This window comes from Chiloscyllium plagiosum, chromosome 38 (assembly GCF_004010195.1).
Source record: "Chiloscyllium plagiosum isolate BGI_BamShark_2017 chromosome 38, ASM401019v2, whole genome shotgun sequence".
In the NCBI taxonomy this organism is placed as follows: Eukaryota; Metazoa; Chordata; class Chondrichthyes; order Orectolobiformes; family Hemiscylliidae; genus Chiloscyllium; species Chiloscyllium plagiosum.
Window position 1 is genome coordinate 15,988,949 of NC_057747.1, and position 12,599 is coordinate 16,001,547.

Genomic DNA, 12,599 nt, shown 5'->3' on the forward strand with positions numbered 1-12,599 from the left:
GGAGGAAACCGGAGCACCCGGAGGAAACCCACGCAGACACGGGGAGAATGTGCAAACTCCACACAGTCAGTCACCTGAGGCTGGAATCGAACCTGGGACCCTGGTGCTGTGAGGCAGTAGTACTAACCACTAACTTTTCTGGATTTTAGCTGAGAAAAGAAATAGCAAATACCAGTTGTAACAAAGTACTTTGAGTCTCTTGTACCCCATGCTTGAGTACGTGACGATAAAACCTAAACCTAAAATGTAAACATCAAAAGGCCTTTCCTCTGTTGACTACGATCTGACACACTTGGTGAAATTAAAGTAGAGACTCTAAAGATCCCACAACATTGCTTCATTGAACACAAATACAACAATTTTAATTTGAGAAAAAATACAAAATGAAACCATGTACAATATATGTACAAACTCTTTTTGTACAAGACAAAATATTATCACCAGATATCATATATGACAGAGCCAGGTAGATCGGGTCTGAGCACCATCATATTATCTCCTCTAATTACTAAGCGGAAAAAAAATGCAAACCGAAAACAAAAGTTAAGAGAAAAAGATCACTCCCTGTAAGAATTCTCCATCTTCAAGATTGATGATGAAGAGGTGACAGCAAAGAGAACAACATGGAGTGAGGAAACAAAAACTAACAGAAATAAAAGTGCATAAATGTAGAATGGAAAACATGCTAAAATATTGAAAATGTGCATTTTTCAGTAAGAATAGTAAAGTTAGTTTTTTTTATTGTTGTTACGTAGTCATCCACTGAATTCCCAGACTCTGGCATCATGAAAGAGTCGAACTGAATGGAAGGTGCTGAAGCGCAAATCCTGAAAACAGACTAGTAAGTTCTCCTTGTTAACAATCCAATTAATATTGATATATTTTATTCACAATTGTTTCACTCTACTTCCTACAAAATTTAACAACAAAGTAATCACAATTCAAAAATCACTCCAGAACATAGTGTTGTTGGGTAGCGATATGGATGTGTTCAGTGCTGCAGCTGGAGAACAGACATTAAAGCTGAGATAGTTTTAGCTAAAGTTAGAGTCTATAACTGATGGAGCTGACACAGCAGGGCATGCAGAAACAATAGGGTTGCCTGCCATTGTATCTTTTCCTGACGTGAGTTTGCAGTAGGCCCGGTCCACCTTTCTTTCTGTTTTGCTTGTTTCCATCCCCTCTGACCTCATGATACTGGACAAGATGGCTTTCGATACTACAAGGGAGGTGGGGGTAACACCAGGAACCACAACTGAACTCCTTGAATCAATAAGAGCTGCTTGAAACTCTGTGTGTGTGTGTGTGCAGGCTTGCTTCAGACAACTCTGCATTAATATTTCCTACCTTGCTGAGTTAACATTGTCTCTTTATCCTCCCAGGATTGACTGCAAAGTAAGATCTACTATCTCTCTGATATGTGTTAACTACTTTGAAGTATATCAAAATTTTTCTTTTAAAACAAGCTTAAGAATGGAGAGGATGAACAGTGTTAGGAAAGAAAAGCTCTTGGCTTGCAGTGTTCTCGGTCCCAGAAGACCTTGTAAGGTTTACTTTCATCTACACAGAGAAAACAAATCAGAACAGAATCATGAAAAGATGATGATGCTGTAATGTGGAACAATCTTTAATACAGGATTTGGTCTACGCCCTATCTTAATACAAGGATAGATAACAGCATATATTCTGGTAGCGCTAACATGCTAGTTATCAGGCAACATTGGAAGCCTCATTTGCCGCAGCTAGAAGTGTACTTTTTTTTAAACTGTTTTTGTTGAGGGATTTGGGTGCATTGAACTAATATTTTTGTGACCTTCATCCTCCACAGGGAAAACAAAAGAGGAACAAAATAAGAGTCTGGTCACAAACAGAAGGTAAGCGAAGCTACAAAATTGAAGATGGCAGATATTGCATTTATAAAATAATACATTTTTAAACATAAATGGCCATAATATTCAGTCTGTGTCGATTGTCTTCAAGTCATCAGCAAAATAATCCAATAAAACCTGTGATTTCATGCTGGACAAGCAGATAACTTTCAAGGGCAGACTATTATTTCTTGGTGGTGTAGAGTCCATGATCCTTCACCTGTCTGTGATAGAACACAAAGATCAATGGAGCGTCAAAGCCAGCATCCTGTCAAAGGCGCTTTACAACGTCTCTTCTTCAGACCGAAGTTCACACAGGCATCAACATTCATCTTCTACCTCTCTGATGGGTGGGATCAAACTGCTGGTTGATTTGTACTGATTGATTTGATTAGCCATGTGAGTGCTCATTGGTTTGATCTGAATGTTCCTAGGGAAGGTGTTATCAGGTTCATCTGTAAACCATTTCTTTTCTGGAAACAGCAGGAGGGACCCAGAGAAGAGAGAGAGAGAAAGAGAGAAACAAACATTGTGGTTAGTCTTGTGGGCTGGAAAAAAAATTGTTAATGCTGTTGCATGTTTGACAGATTGTAAAATTGGAATTCATGACATGTTACCTCCTCCACTGTGGTTCTGACTGATTAAGTGGTTTAAATTATTCCATGTGACAGAATGATAAAGTTACAATCTGTTCTGACATGATCTACAGGTTGCCAGCATTCTGCAGTGTCCATCCACATTCATCTTCACGTCAAACAGACATTTTTTTTGTAGTTGTAATTCAATGGAACTTTTAAAGTAATCAGAACACCTGAATTATTGATAGGGTTTTTATGTGGAGGGTTCCCAGTGGACTAGAGTTAGAGAGACAGAGGGAAAAAAAACAGTTTTTTTTCTAGGATTAGAATGCAGTCTCCCCTAAACTAGTTCAATTGCTTTGAAACTACAAGAATATGACTCAGAGGGATTGTAAATGTAAAATAAAATCAAAGCAACAAAAGGATGACTACATTTCATTTTGACAGCTTTTGCAAAAACCAATAAAAGTATGATGTCTTGTTTGATATTGTGAGATCATTCAATTTTACAGGCAAATTTCTTTTCTGCTCATTTTACTCCTTCGTGCCTCTACGTGCCCTCTGTTACTAGGCCTAATGTATGGATTTAGATACTTCCCCAGACCCACTGTCAGGGCTGTGCCATATTTTGTTCATCTATTATGCCGTCCAAGCTAGTGAATGAGACAGTTTTGTCTGAGTGTAGTGCTGGAAATGCACAGCAGTCAGGCAGCATCCGAGGCTGTGCTTTTCTAGCACCACACTCTTTGACTCTGATCTCCAGCATGTGCAGTCTGCACTTTCTCCCAGTTTGTGTCTATGTCAGCTTTTATCCCACCTCAGAGATCGAATACTTAACTATTCCACAATCTGTCATTTGCTACTTGAGTTAATAGCATGGTTGAATTCTAATGAGATTCAATCCATTGAAGCAAGAAAGTTGAAGTGACAAGCCACTTGGTTGCATGACATCCTGGCCAAGCATTCAACCATTTGCGTTCCTAGATGATTGTGCACAGACATTTGTAAAACATCCAAGCCGTTCACACATTGAGAATGTTATTCTTGCAGCACTAAACCTTCAGACTGGTGTCAACAAACAGCTAGTGGAACTCTGAAACTCCCTAGCTATCTTTAACCTCGTTCACCCAGCAAGAACAAGGCAACTTAGAGTCAGAATTCTGTTCCATTTGTTCCCAGATATTTCACTTCTGATCATTGCTGCATTAACCGGCTGTTACCAAACTCATTTCAAATCAGTTGAAAATGCAAGTTGATAGATCTATAGATATGTTTAGTTGACCAGTGCAGACATGTTGTGATGCAATGTCTGAGGCAGGTGGAACTTATCCCTACCTCAGAAGATCCGGGTTCACTACCACTGTATCACGAAAACCCATTTCTCTCATAATTCTTCCATGTCCAGTGATATTATTACACACACTCCACATGATGTGGAGATGCTGATGTTGGATTGGGGTGGATAGAGTCCGAAGTCACGTAACACCAAATTATAATCAGACAGGCTTATTTAAGATCACAAGTTTTCAGAGTCCTACTCCTTCATCAGGTGAAGTGAATTTTAACCCAGGCCCCTGTCTCAGAGGTAGGGTCACTACCACAGCATCACAAGACCGCCCAGAACTTGCTTCATAATAGGACCAAATATATGCTCAATAACCAATGGGGAGAGTTAAATGATGGTGTTAAACCATTACTGGACTTGAATTCAACCTGTTACTTAAAACGACCCCATGCTTATTTAACAACAATGCCGTCAAACCAACTCTTGAACATCTCTTGCATAAGACACATAATGTGTAATCTTGTGATAGAACTCTCAGCTCTCAGGATTCCTTATCCTACAGGTAATTTGAGAGATAGTTAAAGCCCAAAGGAGGAACTGGGAGGCCATATTCTATGAATGGAGTGTGTTAGTTGCACACACAAGATTAGAAGATGATGATCTTGTCTCTAGTGTCATCTCCTTCCCTGATATGATGACAGCAAGGAGAATTTAGAAATTCTTTTGTCACATATTTTCAGATGCAATACTATTGTTTTTGTCAAACTGCTCTAACCTGGTGGAAATTAGTTTAAGTTTGAAAAAGGCAGAGCAACTCATGATTTCTGCACCAAACCGCTTAGTTATTTTATAGAAACAAACTTCACTTTTGATGCAGGAGTCAGTCACGCTACTGCACATAGTGAACAGTTTGGCATGTATCATCCCATTTCATACAGGTACAGTGGCAAATATATTTTGTCTTTTAAAGTATATCCTATAACAGCTTGCCATGTTAGAGCCAGAATCAGTTACATTTAAAACTGATGAGTTTATCCATTTAGCACTCGACATTGGATGTTGAGCTAAGCAGGGTTTGGTTGGACTGTCATATTGTGAAAATCTGACAAGTGTGATCAACCTTCACTTCAACCTGAAGTAGACAGCTTCCCTTGAAGCCCTTTATTTTTGCTAGGACAGTTGACGATAACATGGCCATGTATATGTGTACTTTTGAGAGAATTAAAGTGATTAAATAAAGCAATTTCTTTCACGAATCCAAATCCTATAAAAGATTACATTTCCCAAAGATAACACTGTCATAAAGTGACTTTTTTATTTGTCTTGGAGCAAGACACACTTTCTTGGCTGGTACAGATTGTCAATGGTTGTTGTGGAATTGATGTCAATAGTTACATACAGATTTAATCAATACCCTGTCATTTTCACAAAGTCGGAAAGCACTGGTGGGTTGGTGGTGCGATGTAAACTAAAACATTTACCACCACGTTATTTCTCTTTATCGATTATCAGCCTCCGGGGAATCTTAATAGGTGTTTTGTCAGAAGCTTAGAAGATTGAGTAAGCACATGATCTATGTATTTAATATGCTAAGAGGAAAAGTATCCTTAGATGTACACTGTGACTATCTTCATTGAATTTAAGGGATTACAAGGAATTCTTTACTCCACCGCTGACCCCTGCCCTTCACCAGAATGGTGCTATAGGCTTCAGGAAAAAATATCGGCTCAGGCTGAGGCAGCTAATCTCTTTTTAAGAAAATTTCCTGGATAAGTAACTGTTTGGAGAAGATTAATGGCTGTAGGTATAGGTTGTGAAATGATCTTATCCTCCCTAGGCCACCTCTTTTCTTTATTATATTGTAAAGCACAGTGCAAGTAGACGAAAAACACAGGATTGAAGGTTTATGGATGGAGGTATACTCATCAAAATATAAATTGAAATACAGGTTGAAAACTTCTGCTACCTGACTTGTATGATTTTTTGTTGTTGTTGTTTCCCCAAATGGCTGTGTTGTTTCAGAGCAATATGGTACGACATCAACATTCTGGGCAAGTAGTACTGATGAACGTGACCTGACTGAGCTGCTAAGCCTGTTCCTGTAATTGGTAAAGAGATGGAATCTGTGGAAGTGAGTGGATTTCTATTGCATATGTGGGGCTATCAGGCTTTCAGCCTGTTTAGTTCAGTGAGGCAACAAAAACAGGCAAAAACGTTGCTCGAATTTTGCTGTCGACATCTGTTTGGAAATCTACTCTTTCGACTTACAGTGGGCCAACAGTGTTAGCACTACTGGTGTAAAACACAGGGTACAGAAGGCAGATGGACAGATAGTCTGCCATGAATTGAAATTGCAAATATGGGTTTTATGTTTGTGTAGCTGCTGACAACCAATTTGCACACATTTAGTATGGGCATTTAGGTGCGTTTTGTGGAACTGGTAAAAAAAAAAACCCATTAGTTTAATTACTTATTTTGTACCACGCACAGACATCAGCAATCGGGACTAAGAAGAGGTTTGATTCCCAGGACAGGTGGTGAGAGGCTGGAAGCTTAAGACCTGACAGTTCAATAGTTCCGACATTATTACTTCAGAAAATATTTCCAAAGATCTCAAACTACACAACAAGTACTGTGCAAAATTACAGGAATGCTTTTGAGAGTTTTCATTTTATTGATTTTACTGTGGGTTACTGTCATTCAACTGAACCCCTTCAGGAAGTAAACCAATGGAAGTGAATCTTCTTAAATGGAAGTGAGTCACGGATCCAGAACTGTGTTCTGATCAGAAAGTTTCTTTGCCAATTCTAACAAACTTTCTACGATATTTCCTATGATCTAACTAGAATCAAAACTCACTTTTTAGAAATGGCAAATTCCTTCAGAATATGCAGAAAATAAGGAACTGGTTAGATTTCAGGAAGATCGTGTACAGTCACAATGGGCAAAGAAAGCTGGCTTTGTGTCTGTGAAAGCATAACGTTTATTCCCAACTGAATAAGCAGAGCCATTGTCAAACATGCTGCTGAGTGTAGACAAGGAGCCAACAAACGGGAGAGTTGGACTAAAACAGAATGTGCTGGTGAAACTCAGCAGGTCTGGCAGCATCAAAGAAACAGTTAACATTTTGAATCTGGTGACTTTTCCTGAATGATGACAGCAAGGAAAAGATGGTGTTTATGCTGAGATAGGCGTGGGGGGAGAGGTGAATGGATAGGCAGAGTCTGAGCCCAGAGATATGAAAGGGGTAAGCAGATGAGGGACTGAGGGAAGCTGAATAAGTGATCATGAGAGCTGACAGTAGGACAGAATGAGCAGGCTGTGCTGAAAGCAACCCATGCTGAAAGCAACAGGACCAAAGTTTGGAGCTGAGAGGAAAAACATGGAAGGACGGAATCAAGCTCTAAAGTTATTGAAGTCAAAGTTGAGTCCTAGAGGTTGCAGATTCCCAAAGTGGAAAATGAGATGCTGTTCTTCGAGCTTGCGCTGAGGTTCACTGGAACACTGCAGCAGGCCTGAGATAGAGATGGCGGTGTGTTGACGTTGAAGCTCAGGGTTGTATTTATAGCAGAACGTAGGTATCATGCAAAGCAAGCCACCCAACCTGTGTTTTGAACCCCCAGTGTAGAGGACACCATGTTGACAGCAGCAAATACAGTAGACTAGAATAAGTGAAGTGCAGGTAAATCACAGCTTCACCTGGAAGGTATATATAGGGCCTTGGATGGTGAGGTAAAGGAGCAAGTGTAAAGGAAGGTGCCGTAGGGGTGCGGAAAGGTGTTGGGAATGTAAGAGGAGTGGACCAGGGTATTCCCAAGGTAACGGTTACTGCGGAATGCTGACATAGGAGGGGCAGAGAATATGTCTGGCTGTGGCATTCTGTTGAAGGTGACTGAAATGGTGGCTTATAATTCTTTTGGATGTGGAGACTGGTGGGATGGTCAGTGAGAACCGGGGGAATGTAACAGTGTGGGAGGGAAGAGAAGGCATGAGGGTAGAAGTGCAGAAGATAGGTCAGATATGGCTGAGATCCCTGTCAAGCTGTTTTAGTTTAATTCCAGAAGAGTTGGGCTGATCAGCTGAGCATTATCTACAATGTTACAGACAGAATTGCATTCACAAAATGCACCAGGTTTTCAAGATTGTTTTCATCAACATGCTACAATAAAGGGATAGCAACCATTGGGTTTGGTCTGCAGGGAGCTCCAGTAAAAGGACTTCTGAGTTGCAGGGTTGAATTTGTTCAGAATGTGATGATGGTTTCACATTTCCCCACAGTCCTTCAGCTCAATTACAGACGACACAGGAAACACAAGGCAACTTTCAGGCCTCAGTAATCAAGCAGAAAATTATAAACAGATAAATAGGAACCCACAGGGTTCTTAAATAACCTGAGGATTAATAATTTACTACCCAATCCATAACATTTCCATTTCTTCGCATCATAGCCATTTGCAGGAGATGACAAAGTAGAAACAAGCAGGAAACAATTTGAGTGATTTGTTTTTTTTTCCACAACAGTTGTGACAGCAAAATGCTCTTGTAGCGTCGCTTCCAATCAATATAGTACATTGATGTGAAGAATTCCATGTAAAATTGGTTCATTAGAATTATGATTCTGTAATGATTTCTTGACAATGACTCCGTGTGCCTCCTCTTTGCAAAGAATTGTAAACTGTGTTTTTAATGATTGCAGGTTTCAAAGATTGCTGTTATGTTTATAAGTTGCCTGCAAGTGTTTTTCTTTCAGTCCAGATTACCACAATAACCTCAGGGATGATGGTGCTACTGAAAGCCATGGAAGCATGTGTTTGAGATAATGTAATGCTCCAGGCAACACTTACCCATCGTTGTGTTAAATGAGAAGAACAACTGACCAAACTGATGGCCCCATCCACTGAATGTAGCCGATTCATATTGTAAGAGAGTATATGTTAAGGGATAGATAAAAAATCCTCCTGAGAAAATTACATATGATTGGAATTCTTTGTTTACAGGTTTAAATATCCTGTTACATTGTGGATATAATGTAGAAGAATTGTAGAAGAATAAATAGTGCATAAAGCAAAGAGTGGTCGTTCTGTGTTCTGTGTTCATGGGGCTGTTGAATCACTGACTAGGTCAGTATTGATTGTCCAGGAGAACGTGTTGTGAGCTGTCTTCTCAAACAGCCATGGTCCTTGGGGTGTAAGGGCATCCATGGTGCTGTTAGGAACAGGGTTTCTGGATTTTGACCTGGTGATAGTGAAAGGAATAGTGGTGAGGTTCCAAATCAGGATGGTATGAGCCTTGGAAGGGAACTTGCAATTGGTGGTAACCTGATGCAATCTGTCAGTGTCTTTCAAGTTGGTAAGGGTTTGGAAAGTGCTGTCAAAAGAACTGGGTGAGTTACTGCAGGGCATCTTGTATACAGTACCAGTGTGTACAATTTACATCAGCTGGGAAGGTAAAGATGGTAAACGGAATGCCAACCAAGACTAAGTATCCAGGTGAGCAGAAAAGCAGGAATTATTTCTGTTTGTCAGGAAGGTTGGCTTTCCTGTACCATTACGTTCCTCTCAGCTCTTTATATTTGCATACATGGGTGAAATGTCAAGTTTTATGGGCAGGATGCTCTGGAATTGGCCATAGTTTCTGGATGCCAACAACCATGCATCATCTTTGAAAGGCACTCCACTCTTTAAAACCCACCAAGTCCTGCTCATCACTGCCACCCATCCCGGGAGCGACCAGAGACCAGGCAAAGCGTGGCACCATACTTGAAAAATGTCTCCCCGAAGATTGTCTCGAAGGATATCCTAGAGTGAAGTTCCCTTTTCCATATGGATAATAAGAAGAGGTCACCTTGTCTGATGAAGACAGCCTGAACAGAGGTGGCAGCAAAGGCCAGCACCTGTGGGCACCTTGAGAGAATCTGGTTCCATTAGGTGGAAGATCTATAGCTCTGGCCAAGGTTGAAAAGAGCTGAAGATTTGCACAAAATGAATAAAGAAGCCATTAATTGAAAGCAAATTTTGATTTTTTTTAGCCCATTGATTTAAGAGAGCACAAATGAAGGTAGAGAGAAATATTCCACAATTCTGAGGTTCTACAAAGCAACAAGATCGTGTAGGACATGGTGCAAAGATTCTTGATTACAAACAACAAGGAAGCAGTGATTGGTGTCTATGTCAGACTGTATGGAAGATTAAAGAAAAATGCATAAGTACAGTGAAACTATTGATGCTGAAAATAGAGATACAAATGTTGTATTAGAAAACAAATAGAGAGGAAGATTGCTTATGAATGGACAATATTTTTCAACTTTTCTGTCCAGAAATGTGAAAGAGAACATAGAGGCCTCTCTGGCGAAATGTGACCCATATTCAAATCTTGATGGACTTGTAATTCTAAAAAAAAGAGACCATTGATTGAAAGCACTCCTGACAGAGAGGGGAAAACTGCCAGTGAAAAACTAAAAGCCCAAGATCCAGCAAAGGTAATCAAAGGGCATGGAGATCTTTACCAATATAAAGAGAGTGATGCAGTCTGCAGAAATGCAATTAGAAAGAAGTCATTGAATGCAGATAAAGTAAAAAGTTCAGATTAGATTCAGTGGTGATCAGCAAGAAGTTGGAGATATGCAGTTTACAAAGCCCTGACTCAATGGGAAAAAAAATCTACAGATGATCCATCCAACCACATCACTGAAATGATTGATTTGAAAGTTGAAAGGTCCAAATCCTGTCAAAGGTATTGGAGATGATCATGGCAATGAAAGATAAACTGTATCACTGAAATCCAAGAGCAGAGTTCGAGAGGTGTGTTATAAACAAATGATTATTAGAAAAACTACTACACGCAAATGATATAACTTGCCAATGAAAACTCATGTTTAAATATATTGTAGAATAGAATTAAGGAGAGATGAGAGGAGCTTTATTAAAATTCAAGAGGAGAAAGTGAGCCACTATTTTAAAAGAACAGCTGAGTTAATGTAAAAATGTAAAGTGTGCAATACCTCTGTCCTTGGGTATGTGATTTCAATACCTATATTCAGATACGCATATGCACTTTTACATTTTTCTGTATTATGACAAGATATAAAACAATGTGAACAATTATTGCTAAGTCCTTTACATACACATTTACTTAAATATAAATTTTAATGTATACTTAGAGTAGAGTATTTGATTTCCTTTTTACTAACATTACTGCATTTGGCTCCAAAAGTGTCACAATTGCCAAACAATAATTCTAGGAAATATATTCTGCTCCCTTGCCTTCAGTAACTCCCTGGCTACTCTAGATCAGCCAGACTGTTTGGGGTTATATTTAACCATGAGATGAGCTTCTGGCTATGGTTGTGCTATCTCTAAGGGCCCTTATTTTCCCTCTGACTTGGTCCTGCCTCAGCTCAGCTCAGATGAAAATCCTCATGGTTTTATTCTGTGGAGAATTGACTATTCGCGCACACTCTTCGCTAACCTCCCACATTCTACCTGTTACCAGTTGGTAGGATAATAGTCCAGCGTATGCCTCATGGTAGAGGTTGCAAACCACTGGAAGCCAGAAGACAGTGTTGCATGTTTATCCTAAACATCCCCCTTTTCACACAATAAAAGCATCAAAACACTGTATGCATTATCATTTACACAGTAAGTTATCCAAATTACATATTATGCAGCCAATTATTCTCATGCATAAGCAGTTCATTATTCTCATCAGTATCTGCAGGTACACTATGCTCATAGCCAAATCAAATTAAACATTCAGTCCTAAGACCAAGTCACATCAATTCTGGTGGAATGATTCTCACTGAGAGGCCAAGCAGGGCTCGTCACCATATCTTATCAAGTTTGCTGCATTATTTGGCATTTCAGGGAGTATCACGTCCAACTATCAGCCCATCTTACCACACACTGTTCCCAGAACAACTCAGCACTCTCAGGATATGCCTGAATTCATCAGCAGCTCTACTAGTGGCTGCATTATCTTCAAAAGGCTGTGTATCTGCACAGGGACTGTCAGTCCAGAGTTTGTCCTGGACATGGCAGACAGGGGGAAATCGGGGACCTGCAGGTCTGGCTGGTCGGGGAAATGTGAAGACTGGACTTCTCCTTCCCCAGGACAAGCAGTGAGGGTCATGGCAGTAGACTATGCTACCCTGGTCTGAGGCTGCCACCTGGATTTGCATACTCTGCCATCTCGATCAATGCCCAGCATTGTAGCAAGAAGATTAATGTCCTTCTCCACTCTGCCAGCGTAAGTGTCAAAGCCTACAAAACTAAACCTTCCACTCACCCAAGCTCTGTACCCACCTGCCCCCAAGGCTCATGCTCCACCAACTCTCATTACTATCCGCAACATCTTCTTTCAACATGCTGTCACCCATCCTAATCTCCAGCACCACTAACCTTACATGCCCTTATTGGCTACTCACTTGCTCCAGACACCTCCCCACTCCACATACAGTTCTGCGTTCCTCTTGACCTTCACTTTTTGCAAAAATGTAAGAAACTAGACTTAATTTTCTCAAATCATCGCCTTTCGAAGCCATGGAGAAAGATTTTGCCAAATCTGGTAGGTTTGTAAAGATGCTAATTTTCTTTAAGAATAATTTAAAGTTGATTGTTCAATGAATTTAGTTTTACAGTTTAAATTTTCTCCATTGTGTGACAAAATGAAAGACCTTTTGCTTTTCCCCTTCCCACCATAGAGCAACACGAGAATACCACTAATGGCTTGAGCATAGTAAGGTTCTGTCCACAAAAGGAAATAAAAGTGAATTAGCCAATTCTCTTTCTTATATGCGGAGCATTGTGGTCACTTAGCCACAATACAGCTGCATTGTTCACTGCCCTTTCCTTTAGACATGAAAGAAGAACT

The 12,599-nt window shown here is 40.0% G+C and overlaps 1 protein-coding gene across 27 annotated transcripts in view; it reads right to left on the bottom strand.

The window, feature by feature from the left end:
• Positions 1-368: 368 nt before the first annotated feature.
• Positions 369-12,599, bottom strand: part of kcnma1a (potassium large conductance calcium-activated channel, subfamily M, alpha member 1a) — an 847,042-nt gene continuing 834,811 nt past the window's right edge. For 19 of the 27 annotated variants that reach the window (XM_043678974.1, XM_043678971.1, XM_043678973.1 and 16 more), the window contains one exon: positions 370-2,341. In XM_043678974.1, coding sequence (XP_043534909.1) covers positions 2,190-2,341 — 152 coding nt within the window. In that variant the 3' untranslated portion in view covers positions 370-2,189. Of the gene's footprint in view, positions 2,342-12,599 lie in introns of all 27 variants that reach the window. The other 8 variants (XM_043678944.1, XM_043678947.1, XM_043678946.1 and 5 more) reach the window with 2 other exon arrangements.